This window comes from Gossypium arboreum, chromosome 3, assembly GCF_025698485.1.
Source record: "Gossypium arboreum isolate Shixiya-1 chromosome 3, ASM2569848v2, whole genome shotgun sequence".
Lineage (NCBI taxonomy): Eukaryota > Viridiplantae > Streptophyta > Magnoliopsida > Malvales > Malvaceae > Gossypium > Gossypium arboreum.
Genome location: NC_069072.1, coordinates 3,857,641 through 3,871,295, shown reverse-complemented (window position 1 = coordinate 3,871,295; position 13,655 = coordinate 3,857,641). Strand labels below are relative to the sequence as shown.

General features: G+C 31.6%; 1 protein-coding gene across 1 annotated transcript; it reads right to left on the bottom strand.

Moving 5' to 3' along the window:
* Positions 1-233: 233 nt before the first annotated feature.
* On the bottom strand, positions 234-1,064 carry LOC108484145 (pollen-specific leucine-rich repeat extensin-like protein 1). The gene is made up of 2 exons (XM_053026140.1): positions 693-1,064; positions 234-596 (listed from the first exon to the last, which is right to left on the bottom strand). The coding sequence occupies exons 1-2, from the start codon at positions 1,062-1,064 to the stop codon at positions 234-236; spliced, it is 735 nt and encodes a 244-aa protein (XP_052882100.1).
* Positions 1,065-13,655: the final 12,591 nt, after the last annotated feature.

Genomic DNA, 13,655 nt, shown 5'->3' with positions numbered 1-13,655 from the left:
CTATAACCATTCAGAATCTCTATGCATGCAAAGAGATTCAGCATTGTTACATGGATGAATGCACACACACATTTCCCACTCACCATCTTTTTTATTAACAATATAATTATGATATCCCAAGAAATTACTGCATGATATGATGGAACATGCACCAGTGTCATATGGCTTAAGGCTTAGTGCTCGAGCCAGACTGAGTAAACATGGACTTCGGCCATTCAGGCATTTTAACCCACTCAGGGTACTCTGCCTTTCTCAGGTTTCTTCTCCTCTTCTTTTTCATTCTTTGGGAACTCATGTTTATGTTCCTTATCCTCATCTTGTTTTTCCTTGCACTCGGGTATTTTTGGATATTCGGCTTTATGTTTCTCATGCTCTTTAGGCTTTTCCCATTTGGGGAAATCGGGTTTTTCTTTCTCGTACTCTTCGTGCTCTTTCGATTCGTGTAACTCGTGGCACTCTTCATCTTTATGTTCCTTACTCTTATCTTGCTTTTCCTTGTACTGGGTTATTTCCGGATATTCGACTTCGTGTTTCTCGTGCTCTTTAGGCTTTTGCTGTTTGGGGAACTCGGGTTTTTCTTTCTCGTACTCTTCGTGCTACTTCGATTCGCGTGATTCGTGGAACTCTTCATTTTTATGTTCCTTATCCTCATCTTGTTTGTCCTTGTACTCGAGTATTTTCGGATATTCGACTTCGTGTTTCTCGTGCTCTTTAGGCTTTTCCCATTTGGGGAAATCGGGTTTGTCTTTATTGTACTCTTCGTGCTTCTTCGATTCGTGTGACTCGTGGTACTCTTCATGTTGTTTGCAGGGTTTTTGTCTTTCTTCCTTGTGCATTTCAGGCTTCTCATGTTTTGGGTACTCTTCGTGATATTTTGGCTGTTTGTATTCAAACTCTTCGTGCTTTTTGTATTTTGAAGCCAATTGTGGCAGCTCTGATGAGGTTGTTTGTGTCTGGAATAAATGTCGAGCCGTTGACGAGACGATGTGGCTACCGATCATTAGTGAGACAGTAATGAGTAAAAGTTGGAAAAGGAAGAAAGGATGACGAAAGTTATGAGCCATGGTTAACCAAATAGAAAGAAAAGAATTTTGAGTGTATTTTTGTGTGGATTGTTGTCTATGTGTAGCAAGCCTTTTATAGGAGAGGATGAGAGATGGTTTGGTGGGATTTGGCTCCACGTTGTTTGTACCAATTTCTCATCTACATAATTGACTTATGGTGGGATTATGTTAAGAAGGTGATCAATCTATGTCAAATATTTTTACGTAAATATAAAAAATATAATCTTTCAAATATATGAAAAAAATGTTATAAAAATTAAGTGTTTTTCTTTATTTAGATAATAGTTTGTGAGAGCATTTGATTCGAGTAATGTCGAAACCTCGTTTTAAAAGGCGAAGGATATTTTGAAAACGGGAGTCGCCACCAACCTTTTAAAGTGTGATTGGATTACTTTATAAAACATTTTGGTCTATGAAATTACGAGAAAACAGGTTCGGGAGTCGGTTACGCACGAGGAAGGATTAGCACCCTCGTAACGCCCAAAATTGGTACCAAATTGAATAATTTTGTCTTAATGTCAAAAGCTTGAAAGAATTTAGCAATAAGATCTCTTTTAAAACCGTAATAATTTGAAAATCGAAATTCTTTCGTCCGAAAAGAATGTGAACATCACATCCAGCGTGATTGGACACGATATTCATAAAGTTTCGTAACTAAAAAAAATCATCTCGTAATTTGTAAAATCTATTAAAAGGATACTTTAGATATTTAGACAAACGGGAAATCGCAACCCAGCATGTTAGGGCACTATTTCTCGAATTCCTAAATACAAAAAACATTGCCTTGTTTTTTAAGATTCCTTTAGATTAAATGAAATATAAAAATTAAAAAACGATGATACATTTAACCTATTACAAAAGATTAATATTGGATTAATTAAACTACGATTTTAACATTTCATGCAAATATAATGTTGAAAATGGTAAATATGACATAAATCACACAATATACTTTAACATTCCATACATACATAATCACAAATAACATGAATATTCACATTATCATTTCATACAAAAGTACAAAGCAACAAGAATAATGAATATTAAACATATATAATAATATTTCATGCGAATATATTCTTAAAATAATAACATAAAATGATCAATTTACACGCGAATACATAACAATAAATAAATAACATGATAAATAATAAATAATTTATAAGATGAAATTAGCGTGTTGAAACAATACCTAATAAAAGAAGGATAAAAAAACAAAATGAAAACAATAAAAAATATTAAGCAATATATAAGTAATAAAAAAATTTTAAAAATATATATTATTTAATATAGTAGCTTGATATATTTATAAAAGGGATGTTAAATTAGAACAAAATTTTATAGTAAATTTTAGATATAGACATTAAATATATATAATAACAATATATGTATTAGTTTATAATAAATTACAAATTTAAAATTTTTTATACTAATAAATAATAAATAATGAAATAATATATAATAAAAGGAAGATAATATAGGAATAATATATAATAATATATGATATGTAATAAAATATATAAATAAAATATAATGAAATATAATAATATGATAACTATCATATAAATAAGGATAATATATATACTATTATTTAATAAAAAATTAATATTTTACAAAATTAATGAATAATAAAACAATACATAATTTATAATGAAATAAAAATAAAAATGCAAGGAATAATATTTATAGTAAAATATATAATGTATAATAAAATTTAAAAATAAAATGTATAATAATAAAATAATATAATGAATAATATATGAATAAAAATAATATATACTATTTTATATAACTAATATTTATAAAAAATAAATAATATATAAGGTATTTAATAAATAAATTATGCAAAAATATTTTAAAGGATTAAAATTAAATAAAACTAGGGTTCTAGGGCTAATTTCAAAATAACAAAAAAATTTAGGCCTGATTGGAACGCATTCAAAACTACAAGGGACTCACTGGGCAATTTGCCCTAATCCCATAAAACGACGTCGTTCCCAGAATAGGCTTTAATAGCCATTAGGACTAGATTAAATTAATCGTAGAAGACTGGGGGTCAATTTAAAATAAAAACAAAATGAAATTGTAAAGATTAAAAATGCGGAAGGATCGATTGAATAATTTGCCCTTTTAATAAAAACACGCGGATCTCATCTGGGTTTCAGGTCAACACGTGGATCCTAGGCTTAAACGGTGCCGTTTTGGTACTTATCAGATTAAGTAAAACGACACCGTTTTCATTGTGCTATTTAAGTTAGCTTTTTAGCCCAAAATTCATTTTAGAAGCTGTTCAAAAAAAAAAATCTTTAAAATCCTCTGAAAAAGGAAAGGAAAAGGCCATCCAGGCTCCGGCCTCCAACCTCCGGTCACTGGGCAACACATGTCCACGCCCCACACGCGCCACCGTACACGGTGGCCGGAAGGTTAAAAACCTTCATCTTTCCAGGTGAAACTCAGGTAACCTTTTCCTTTTAAATATTAACAGCCCTTTTTAAAAGAAATGATTCTTAAGCATAAGAAAAAGTAACAGAAATGAATAGACAACTGAATCACCTTTTTCACAATGAAACTGTTCGTCTCCCTTGTGTATATGTGTATATCTGTTCTATACTGTAAAATCTGTGTTTTCTATTGAATCTGTGTGTATATTCAAAAAACCGTAGTTTACATCCTTTTGATTTGGGCTTTTATAGCCACTGAAAAAGAAAAGAAAAATATATTACAATCTTTGATTTTATTTCTTGCCATATTTGCATTGGTCTCTGCTGTTTCTTCTTTCCTTTTTTGCAGGTACCAGCGAAGAATCCGGCGGTGAATGCGCTGGCATTGATTCGTGGGCCAATTACGACGCAATATGGCGCCGGAGTCACGATGTCGATGCAGGCGTCGATGAAGGTCACTGGAATGACGCAACAGGGTGTGACGATTGGCGTGCCTGCGGCACGAATTCTGGAACCTTCCTCTAGCGTGTGCGGCGCCTAGGGTTTCAAAAACCCTAGGTCTTCCGTCCTTTATTAGTTTGGGCCCTATTGGGTTTTGTTGATTTGGGGTTAGTTGTTGGGTTTTAGGTTTTTGGGCTAAAGGTCTTGAGGTGTAGCCGGGTATGGGCATTCTAGTTAAGACCAAATGTAACCGGGCTAATGGGTAGTTTAGGCTAACTGGGTCTTGGGTCATCAGGCCTTTAGGCCCGTTTTGTAAACTGGACATTACAGACTTTATTTAATTTTTGTTTTATTCTATTTCACGGGCCCGGGTAAATTTGGACTATTACAGCTGCCCCTCTTTGCTTATTACTGTGTAACAGGAATAGAGCAAAGATTATACAAGGACCAAATTTGCCCGGCTTGACCAAGTCTCGAAATCTTGATCCTCATCTTCCTCAAAGGTATTCTGATGGCTTCAAACTGCTTCACTAATACAGAGGGGCCAAATCTGCCATCTTTAATCTGCTTTCTGTAAAGACGCCACATCTGCTATCCTTGATCTGCTCTTTGTCAATACAGAGATGCAAAACCTGCTATCTCTGATCTGCTCTTTATCAATACAGAGACGCCAAATCTGCTACCTTCGATCTGCTCTCTGTCAATATAGAGATGACAAATCTGCTATCTTCGATCTGCTCTCTGTCAATACAGAGACGCCAAATCTACTATCTTCGATCTGCTCTCTAACAATACAGAAATGCCAAATCTATCATCTTCAATCTACTCTCTGACAATACAGAGATGCCAAATCTGTCATCTTTGATCTGCTCTCTGTCAATACAGAGACGCCAAATCTGCTATCTTTGATTTGCTCTCTGACAATACAGAGACACCAAATTTGCTATATTCGATCTGCTCTCTGACAATACAAAGACGCAAAATCTGCTATCTTCGATCTGCTCTCTGACAATACAGAGATGCTAAATCTGTCATCTTCGATCTGCTCTCTGTCAATACAGAGACGCCAAATCTGCTATCTTTGATCTGTTCTCTGACAATACAGAGACGCCAAATCTACTATCTTTGATCTACTCTCTGACAATACAGAGACGCCAAATCTACTATCTTTGATCTGCTCTCTGACAATACAGAGACGCCAAATCTGTCATCTTCGATCTGCTCTCTGTCAATACAGAGACGCCAAATCTGCTATCTTTGATCTGTTCTCTGACAATACAGAGACGCCAAATCTACTATCTTTGATCTACTCTCTGACAATACAGAGACGCCAAATCTACTATCTTCAATTTGCTCTCTGATAATACAAAGACGCCAAATCAGCTATCGGTGATCTACATTGTCCCTTAAAGGACATAACCTGTAGAATGCATATGTACTCATGCCCGATGATTAAGATGTCATGCTTGAAATGAATCAAATGCTCCTAATTATGCCAAATGTTATGAAAATGTTTCCTATTTCAGACGTCTTTATTCGTTCATCCATCAAAGTTCCACTTTTATTTTACTCCAAGTATCAATCATACTCCCTCATGTGTTTTGAATCAAATTGGTCCTATTATACCATTCTCCTAACGTTACAACCTGCTGAAGGCGATCCTCTCCCACGATTGAATCGTTTGAATTATCCAATCATCCTTTGGAAAGAAATTTCCTCGAGTACCTCCGACATTTACTCATAGGAATTCTTCAAACAATTGTCCTGTTTTAGTTTCTTGTATTCTCTAGAGATTTCCAGAGTAATATGCAAAACTTCGTTCGTAAAAATATTTAGTTCATCAATTATTATTTCAACGCAACACTCTTTATGAGTAATGAAAGAAAAATGATTTAACCTTGAGAATAGTTAGATAAATCATCAAAATACAATAGGAAATTAATCTGAAAACATCTTTGAGAAGAAAAAGAATCCAAAGATAATAAACAGATCAAAAATTCGATGTCCAACATATCGCAGCTTGAGCTTCTGTGTACAAATTCCATGAAGACTATTTTGAGTTTTAACATCATGAGTTTAGAAGATCCAAAGTACTTCGTTGATCCCCCGTATGTAACACACTTCACTTCTCATCAGGTCTGGTATAGCAAGGTCACTGTATGCTTCTCAAAATTTGAGCAGCCCTTTCAGGTTTTCAACTCAAACCCCTTGGGTCTCAAGGCGCCCTTTATGGGTTTTCACCTTGGCCTCTCCATATATATATATATTAGAAGTCTCAAAGCGCCCTTTTATGGGTTTTCACCTTGTCTTCCCTTCTCTTTAGACAAAGTACTTCTTGACTGAGTTTGAATTCACTGGATTGGGTAAACTTTTCCCATCCATGTAACGCCCCTAACCCGAATCCGTCACCGGAATAGAGTTACGGAGCATTACCGGAGTTACCGATTCATTTATCAGATATTTCATTAATCCGATATCTTTTCTTTTCCACGTTCAAGTCTCGTATTCAAGTCATCCGGATCTTTATAAAGAAATTTGATCGTTGTTTTCATTTATTTCATGTTATAATACATTCAACTAATGCTCTAAACAAAATTATCATTTTACCCTAAACTTTTAATTAATGACGATTTCATCCTTAGGTTAAAATAAAATAAAATTATTGCAATTTAATCCTTATTTCCAGTAGTTATTCTCACACAAATTGATAACAACCTATGAATTCTATAAAATGTCCGAATTTTCCATAATTTCAACACTTTTCAATTTAATCCTTAAAACATGTTTTTCCACGATCTTGAGCTAAATTAATAATTTCATTCAATTTTGTAATTTAAATAATAAAATAATCCATTTCATGCAAATTGGTCATTTCTAACATTTTTTTTACAAAATTGCCCATAAAATTTTACTTTTATTCAATTTAGTCCATGAGCCTAAAACATACAAATTAGCCATGCTAGCTGAATAGTCATACATATTTTCCTCCTCCTCCTCTCCATTCCGCATCCTTAATTTATATAACATGCAACAAGTAACATTATCAATAATTTCACTATTTACTTATGTATATTCAAAACTGTCCATTTGCATCATAGTCACTAAATTATTTATATATTAAGCTACAGAACTCAAAATTAAGATCTGCTAATTTTCCTTGAAACTAGACTTACTTATCTTATTACCATAAAATTTTCAGAATTTTTGGTTCAGCCAATAAGTACAGTTTATTCTTTAAAGTTGCCCCTGTTCTGCTGTCTGACAGTTCCGACCCTTCTTCACTAAGAATTAATTATCTCATCGTACGAGATTCAGATGATGTTCATGCTTATTTCTGTTGAAAATAGACTCTTTAAGTATTTTAAACATATAAATTTAATCCCTTAATTATTTTTCTCCAATTTTTAATGATTTTCCAAAGTCAGAACAGGGGAACCCGAAATCATTCTGACATTGTCTCACAAAACTTATTATATCTCATGATTTACAATTCCATTGCTTACACCGTTTCTTCTATATGAAACTAGACTCAATAAGCTTTAATTTCATATTTTATTCATTCTCTAATTAGATTTCTACAATTTTTGGAGATTTTTTCAAAGTTATACTATTGCTGCTGTCCAAAACTGTTTTAGTGCAAAATGTTGATTTTCATTTTGCCCCAAATTTCACAGTTCATACGATTCAGTCCTTACTTAATTAACCCCTCAATTAAACTAATTTTCTCAATTAATACTTTTCCTAGACATTATAAGTTATTTCATAACTATTGAAATTCAGAATTTCCACATAAAACTCTAACTTCAAACTCTTTTACAATTTAGGTCCCAAACATTCACTTTCTATTCAATTCTTTCAATAAAATCTTCATATAAACAATTTAAAGCTCTAATTCTATATCAAATCATCATATACTTCCAGCACATATTCATAGAAACTTTCAGTTTCTTTCATAGAATCAAGAACTAATGAATTCAACAAATGGACCTAGTTGTAAGAGTCACAAAACACAAAAATTTCAAGAAATAATCAAGAATTGAACTTACTTGCAGTAAAAATATGAAACACCAGCTTAAGGGAACTCTTCCATGGTGTTTTTGCTGATGATAATGCAGAAAAATAAAGAGAAATCTAGAATTCCACTTTAGTCATAGCTTTATTAAGTAAATTTTGCAATTTTCCAATTTTGCCCTTATTTTCTTGGTGATTTCATGCTCTTACCGTCCAGCCCAAATAGACCTTGGGCCTATTTTCCTTTTAAACCCTCTTTCTTTTATCATTTAAGCTATTTAATCATTTTCCACAATTTTGCGTTTGATACAATTTAGTCCTTTTGTTCAATTAGCTATCGAGATTTTAAAATTTCTTGTGAAACTTTAATACTAACTTATTAACACTCCATAAATATTTATAAAAATATTTATGGCTCGATTTAAAATTCCCGAGGTCTCGATACCTCGTTTTCAATTCTAATTATTTTAATATATATTTTTTGTACATTTCACTATTTCAAAATTTTTCCTAACTTCACATTTAACTTATACTCACTAAATTAATAATATTTCCTACTCATTTGTCGGATTTAGTGATCTCGAATCACTGTTCCGACACCACTGAAAATTAGGCTGTTACAACTCTCCCCCCTTTAGGGATTTTCGTCCCCGAAAATCTTACCAGAAGAAGTTGCTTTCAACACTCATAAAACACCTTTACTAACTTCTCAGAATCACAATTTGATTTAACCTCGAATATCTTTTTCCATTCACCTTTGAACTCTAGAACACAATGTTGGAACATACTGTCAAAATTCTAAATTACCCTCTCAGGGATACATATACTCAGCTGATCTGTCAAATGAAAACTCTGTACCTACTGAAATGATCATACAGATCTTTCTTTGTCAAATGAACAACCATAAACTAAATAACATTTTCCTTTCCGATGTTAATGACAATCCCAATTCGAAATCTATAGTCATTCTATCTCATAACACACTAGTATTATCATTGACTGCAATAATCCTAAATGTTCTTAATGTTCGGCTTACTTGCTAACAAATAGACATCTGAACATGAACTCAAAGATATTATGTAACGCTCGTGCAATCACTAGTACATCTAACTCACAAGAAGATAATAAAGATCTTGATAATTTCTCAAAGAAAGCCAGAAGAAAACCACTGCTTACCGACTCTGGACTTCCATCATAACAAAGATAATATATTTCCCGCATGTATAAAACAAAATCATAATCAGTAGAAACATAAGAATAGTCTCACATAAATTTTTACCATTAACTTCATTTCCAACATATTAAAATAGAATTCCAAGAAGATGAAGAAATGATGATCATAAACCGATCAGACCAATAGGGCTTTCGTCTAACATCATAATTAACTAGCATTCTCAAAATATCAGAACTCCACCAGAGACTGAACAACCACACACATATATCTCTGAGGATAAAAGAATATATAGAATACCCAGAAAAGATGATCATATTCGTTTCAACTGTAACTATCACACACAGACATCTTTACTACTCAATTATCATTTTTTGTAAATTTTCATTATAAAATACTACATTGGTAAGAGGGTGAGGTCGTAAAGCCTCTAACGAGTTCTCATAAATACACACATATAACTTAGCGTTTATCATCAACATCATATCATCACAATTACATAATTTACTTCAAACAAATTAACATACATGATTATGTTACACGAACTTTTCAATTATCCATTTCAAACTAGTGTACTTAAACATACATTCCATGAATTTTGAGTAAATTTACTCATAGCATTTACTTAACCAAACAAGTCAGACACATAATATCATATGAATGCCACACAAACATAGATAAGTTTATCACAATATAAACTTTCATTTCATTCACGTTTCATCATTTCTCAACTTTTGATTATCTCATTTCGTACATTGTCACATACATATCATGAACTTCTATTCTTACATTTCTAAGTTCCTTCTCATCATAAACACATTTCAAATATCTCAATATCACTAACTCATACTTCTCTTACCATATACATAATTTAAATTTAACATTTAATAATAAATAATTTGAATTATAGTAATATAATCGTCGTTGAGTATGTTTGTATTCATGGTATTACCATAATTCAAATTATAAATACTATAATAAATAATAGACATCAAACATGTAACAATATAAGTCATATGTGTTAATTATGCTTTAATTTCATATCTCGGCAATAGTCTTTCATCAAATGGCATCATATATCATCTATATTATCTTTAATCAATTCATGAACCTAGTTCAAGCTTTCAATCTCATATCTCTATTTCAATTCACAATTCACATTTCTTTTCATAATTCCACTTTTTCACACTTTCTATAGTTTAATCGATCAAATTCATTCGATTTTCTCATTTCATTTACTCAACCCTATTAACATAACTCGGACTCAGACGGATACACGGATCCAACCAAACACACCAGTAAGGCACATTGTGCTTAAAATGGTACATAGTACCTGATCAGAATACGACACATAAGTGCCTGACATATGACACATAAAGTGCCTGATCAGTAAAGCCGACAAATCCCATACACTTCCAGTTCCTATGGCATGCCAATTATATCCGACTAGTCCGACAAGTTAATAGGGAATTCAATTCTCATTTCAATTTCACTTAATATTCATATTTACCTCTATTAACAAGACTTGGACTTTAGCGGATACACGGATTCCATCCAAACACACCAAAATGTCCAACCAAAACACACCGGTATAATCCTTCAAAACACACCAGCATCATATAATCCTCCCAAACACACCAGAATAATATAATCCATCCAAAACACACCAAAATAGCACAAAGTGCCTCTTCGGATAAATCTGAAGGATATAAACATCAGCATATCCAAATCTTATCTCCAAATCCCTTCTCAAAATCCTATGGCATGCCAACTATATCGGACTCAGTCCGGTACAGTTAATAGGGTATTCAATTCACTTTTTAGTTTCCAATCAATACACATTTCAATTAATCACATATTCATATCAATTTCATCACATTCCCAATCAATAAAATTTTCAAATATAACATATTTCCAAAATTCTATTTCCACATCAATCACATATATCCATACAAATTTAATTCAATATTGATACTTACCTTAAAATTTTACTTACTATACACATAAATTTAAATATAACATTTATTCATACCTTTATGAGTTCCGACTCATCATAATCTACTTTTGCTAACATATTTGAGTATCGCTTTCAACATTATCGTAATTAGCTCGGTTGGGAAAGTATCTCTATCTTTAAGTAAAATAAATATCATCAGAGCTGGAAGATATTAAATTATCTTATCACAAGTTATATAATGGCATGTATTTCTAGACTTCACATATGCTACGTTTGGTCCGAGAACTGACTAAACCTTAGCTCTGATACCAATAAATGTAACGCCCCTAACCCAAATCCGTTACCGGAATAGAGTTACGGAGCATTACCGGAGTTACCGATTCATTTATCAGATATTTCATTAATCCGATATCTTTTCTTTTCCACGTTCAAGTCTCGTATTCAAGTCATCCAGATCTTTATAAAGAAATTTGATCGTCGTTTTCATTTATTTCATGTTATAATACATTCAACTAATGCTCTAAACAAAATTATCATTTTACCCCTAAACTTTTAATTAATGATGATTTCATCCTTGGTTAAAATAAAATAAAATTATTGCAATTTAATCCTTATTTCCAGCTGTTATTCTCACACAAATTGATAACAACCTATGAATTCTATAAAATGTCTGAATTTTCCATAATTTCAACACTTTTCAATTTAATCCTTAAAACATGTTTTTCCCTGATCTTGAGCTAAATTAATAATTTCATTCAATTTTGTAATTTAAATAATAAAATAATCCATTTCATGCAAATTGGTCATTTTTAACATTTTTTTTACAAAATTGCCCATAAAATTTTACTTTTATTCAATTTAGTCCATGAGCCTAAAACATACAAATTAGCCATGCTAGCTGAATATTCATACATATTTTCCTCCTCCTCCTCTCCATTCTGCATCCTTAATTTATATAACATGCAACAAGTAACATTATCAATAATTTCACTATTTACTTATGTATATTCAAAACTGGCCATTTGCGTCATAGTCACTAAATTATTTATATATTAAGCTACAGAACTCAAAATTAAGATCCGCTAATTTTCCCTGAAACTAGACTTACTTATCTTATTACCATAAAATTTTCAGAATTTTTGGTGTAGCCAATAAATACAGTTTATTCTTTAAAGTTGCCCATGTTCTACTGTCTGACATTTCCGACCCTTCTTCACTAAGAATTAATTATCTCATCGTACAAGATTCGGATGATATTCCTGCTTATTTCTATTGAAAATAGACTCTTTAAGGATTTTAAACATATAAATTTAATCGCTTAATTATTTTTCTCCAATTTTTGATGATTTTCCAAAGTCAGAACAGGGGAACCCGAAATCATTCTGACATTGTCTCACAAAACTTATTATATCTCATGATTTACAATTCCATTGCTTACAACGTTTCTTCTATAAGAAACTAGACTTAATAAGATTTAATTTCATATCCTCTAATTAGATTTCTATAATTTTTGGAGATTTTTTCAAAGTTAGACTATTGCTTCTGTCCAAAACTGTTTTAGTGCAAAATGTTGATTTTCATTTTGCCCCAAATTTCACAGTTCATACAATTCAGTCCTTACTTAATTAACCCTCAATTAAACTAATTTTCTCAATTAATACTTTCCTAGACATTATAAGTTATTTCATAACTATTGAAATTCAGAATTTCCACATAAAACTCTAACTTCAAACTCTTTTACAATTTAGGTCCCAAACATTCACTTTCTATTCAATTCTTTCAATAAAATCAGCATATAAACAATTTAAAGCTCTAATTCTATATCAAATCATCATATACTTCCAGCACATATTCATAGAAACTTTCAATTTCTTTCATAGAATCAAGAACTAATGAATTCAAGAAATGGACCTAGTTGTAAAAGTCACAAAAACACAAAAATTTCAAGCAATAATCAAGAATTGAACTCACTTGCAGTAAAAATATGAAAAACCAGCTTAAGGGAAGTCTTCCATGGTGTTTTTGCTGATGATAATGCAGAAAAATAAAGAGAAATCTAGAATTCCACTTTAGTCCTAGCTTTATTAAGTAAATTTTGCAATTTTGCAATTTTGCCCTTATTTTCTTGGTGATTTCATGCTCTTATCGTCCAGCCCAAATAGACCTTGGGTCTATTTGCCTTTTAAACCCTCTTTCTTTTATCATTTAAGCTATTTAATCATTTTCAACAATTTTGCATTTGATACAATTTAGTCCTTTTTGTTCAATTAGCTATCAGTACTTTAAAATTTCTTGGCGAAACTTTAATACTAACTTATTAACACTCCATAAATATTTATAAAAATATTTATGGCTCGATTTTAAATTCTCGAGGTCTCGATACCTCGTTTTCAATTCTAATTATTTTAATATATATATTTTTTGTACATTTCACTATTTCAAAAATTTTCCTAACTTCACATTTAACTTATACTCACTAAATTAATAATATTTCCTACTCATTTGTCGAATTTAGTAATCTCGAATCACTGTTCCGACACCACTGAAAATTAGGCTGTTACAATCCATTT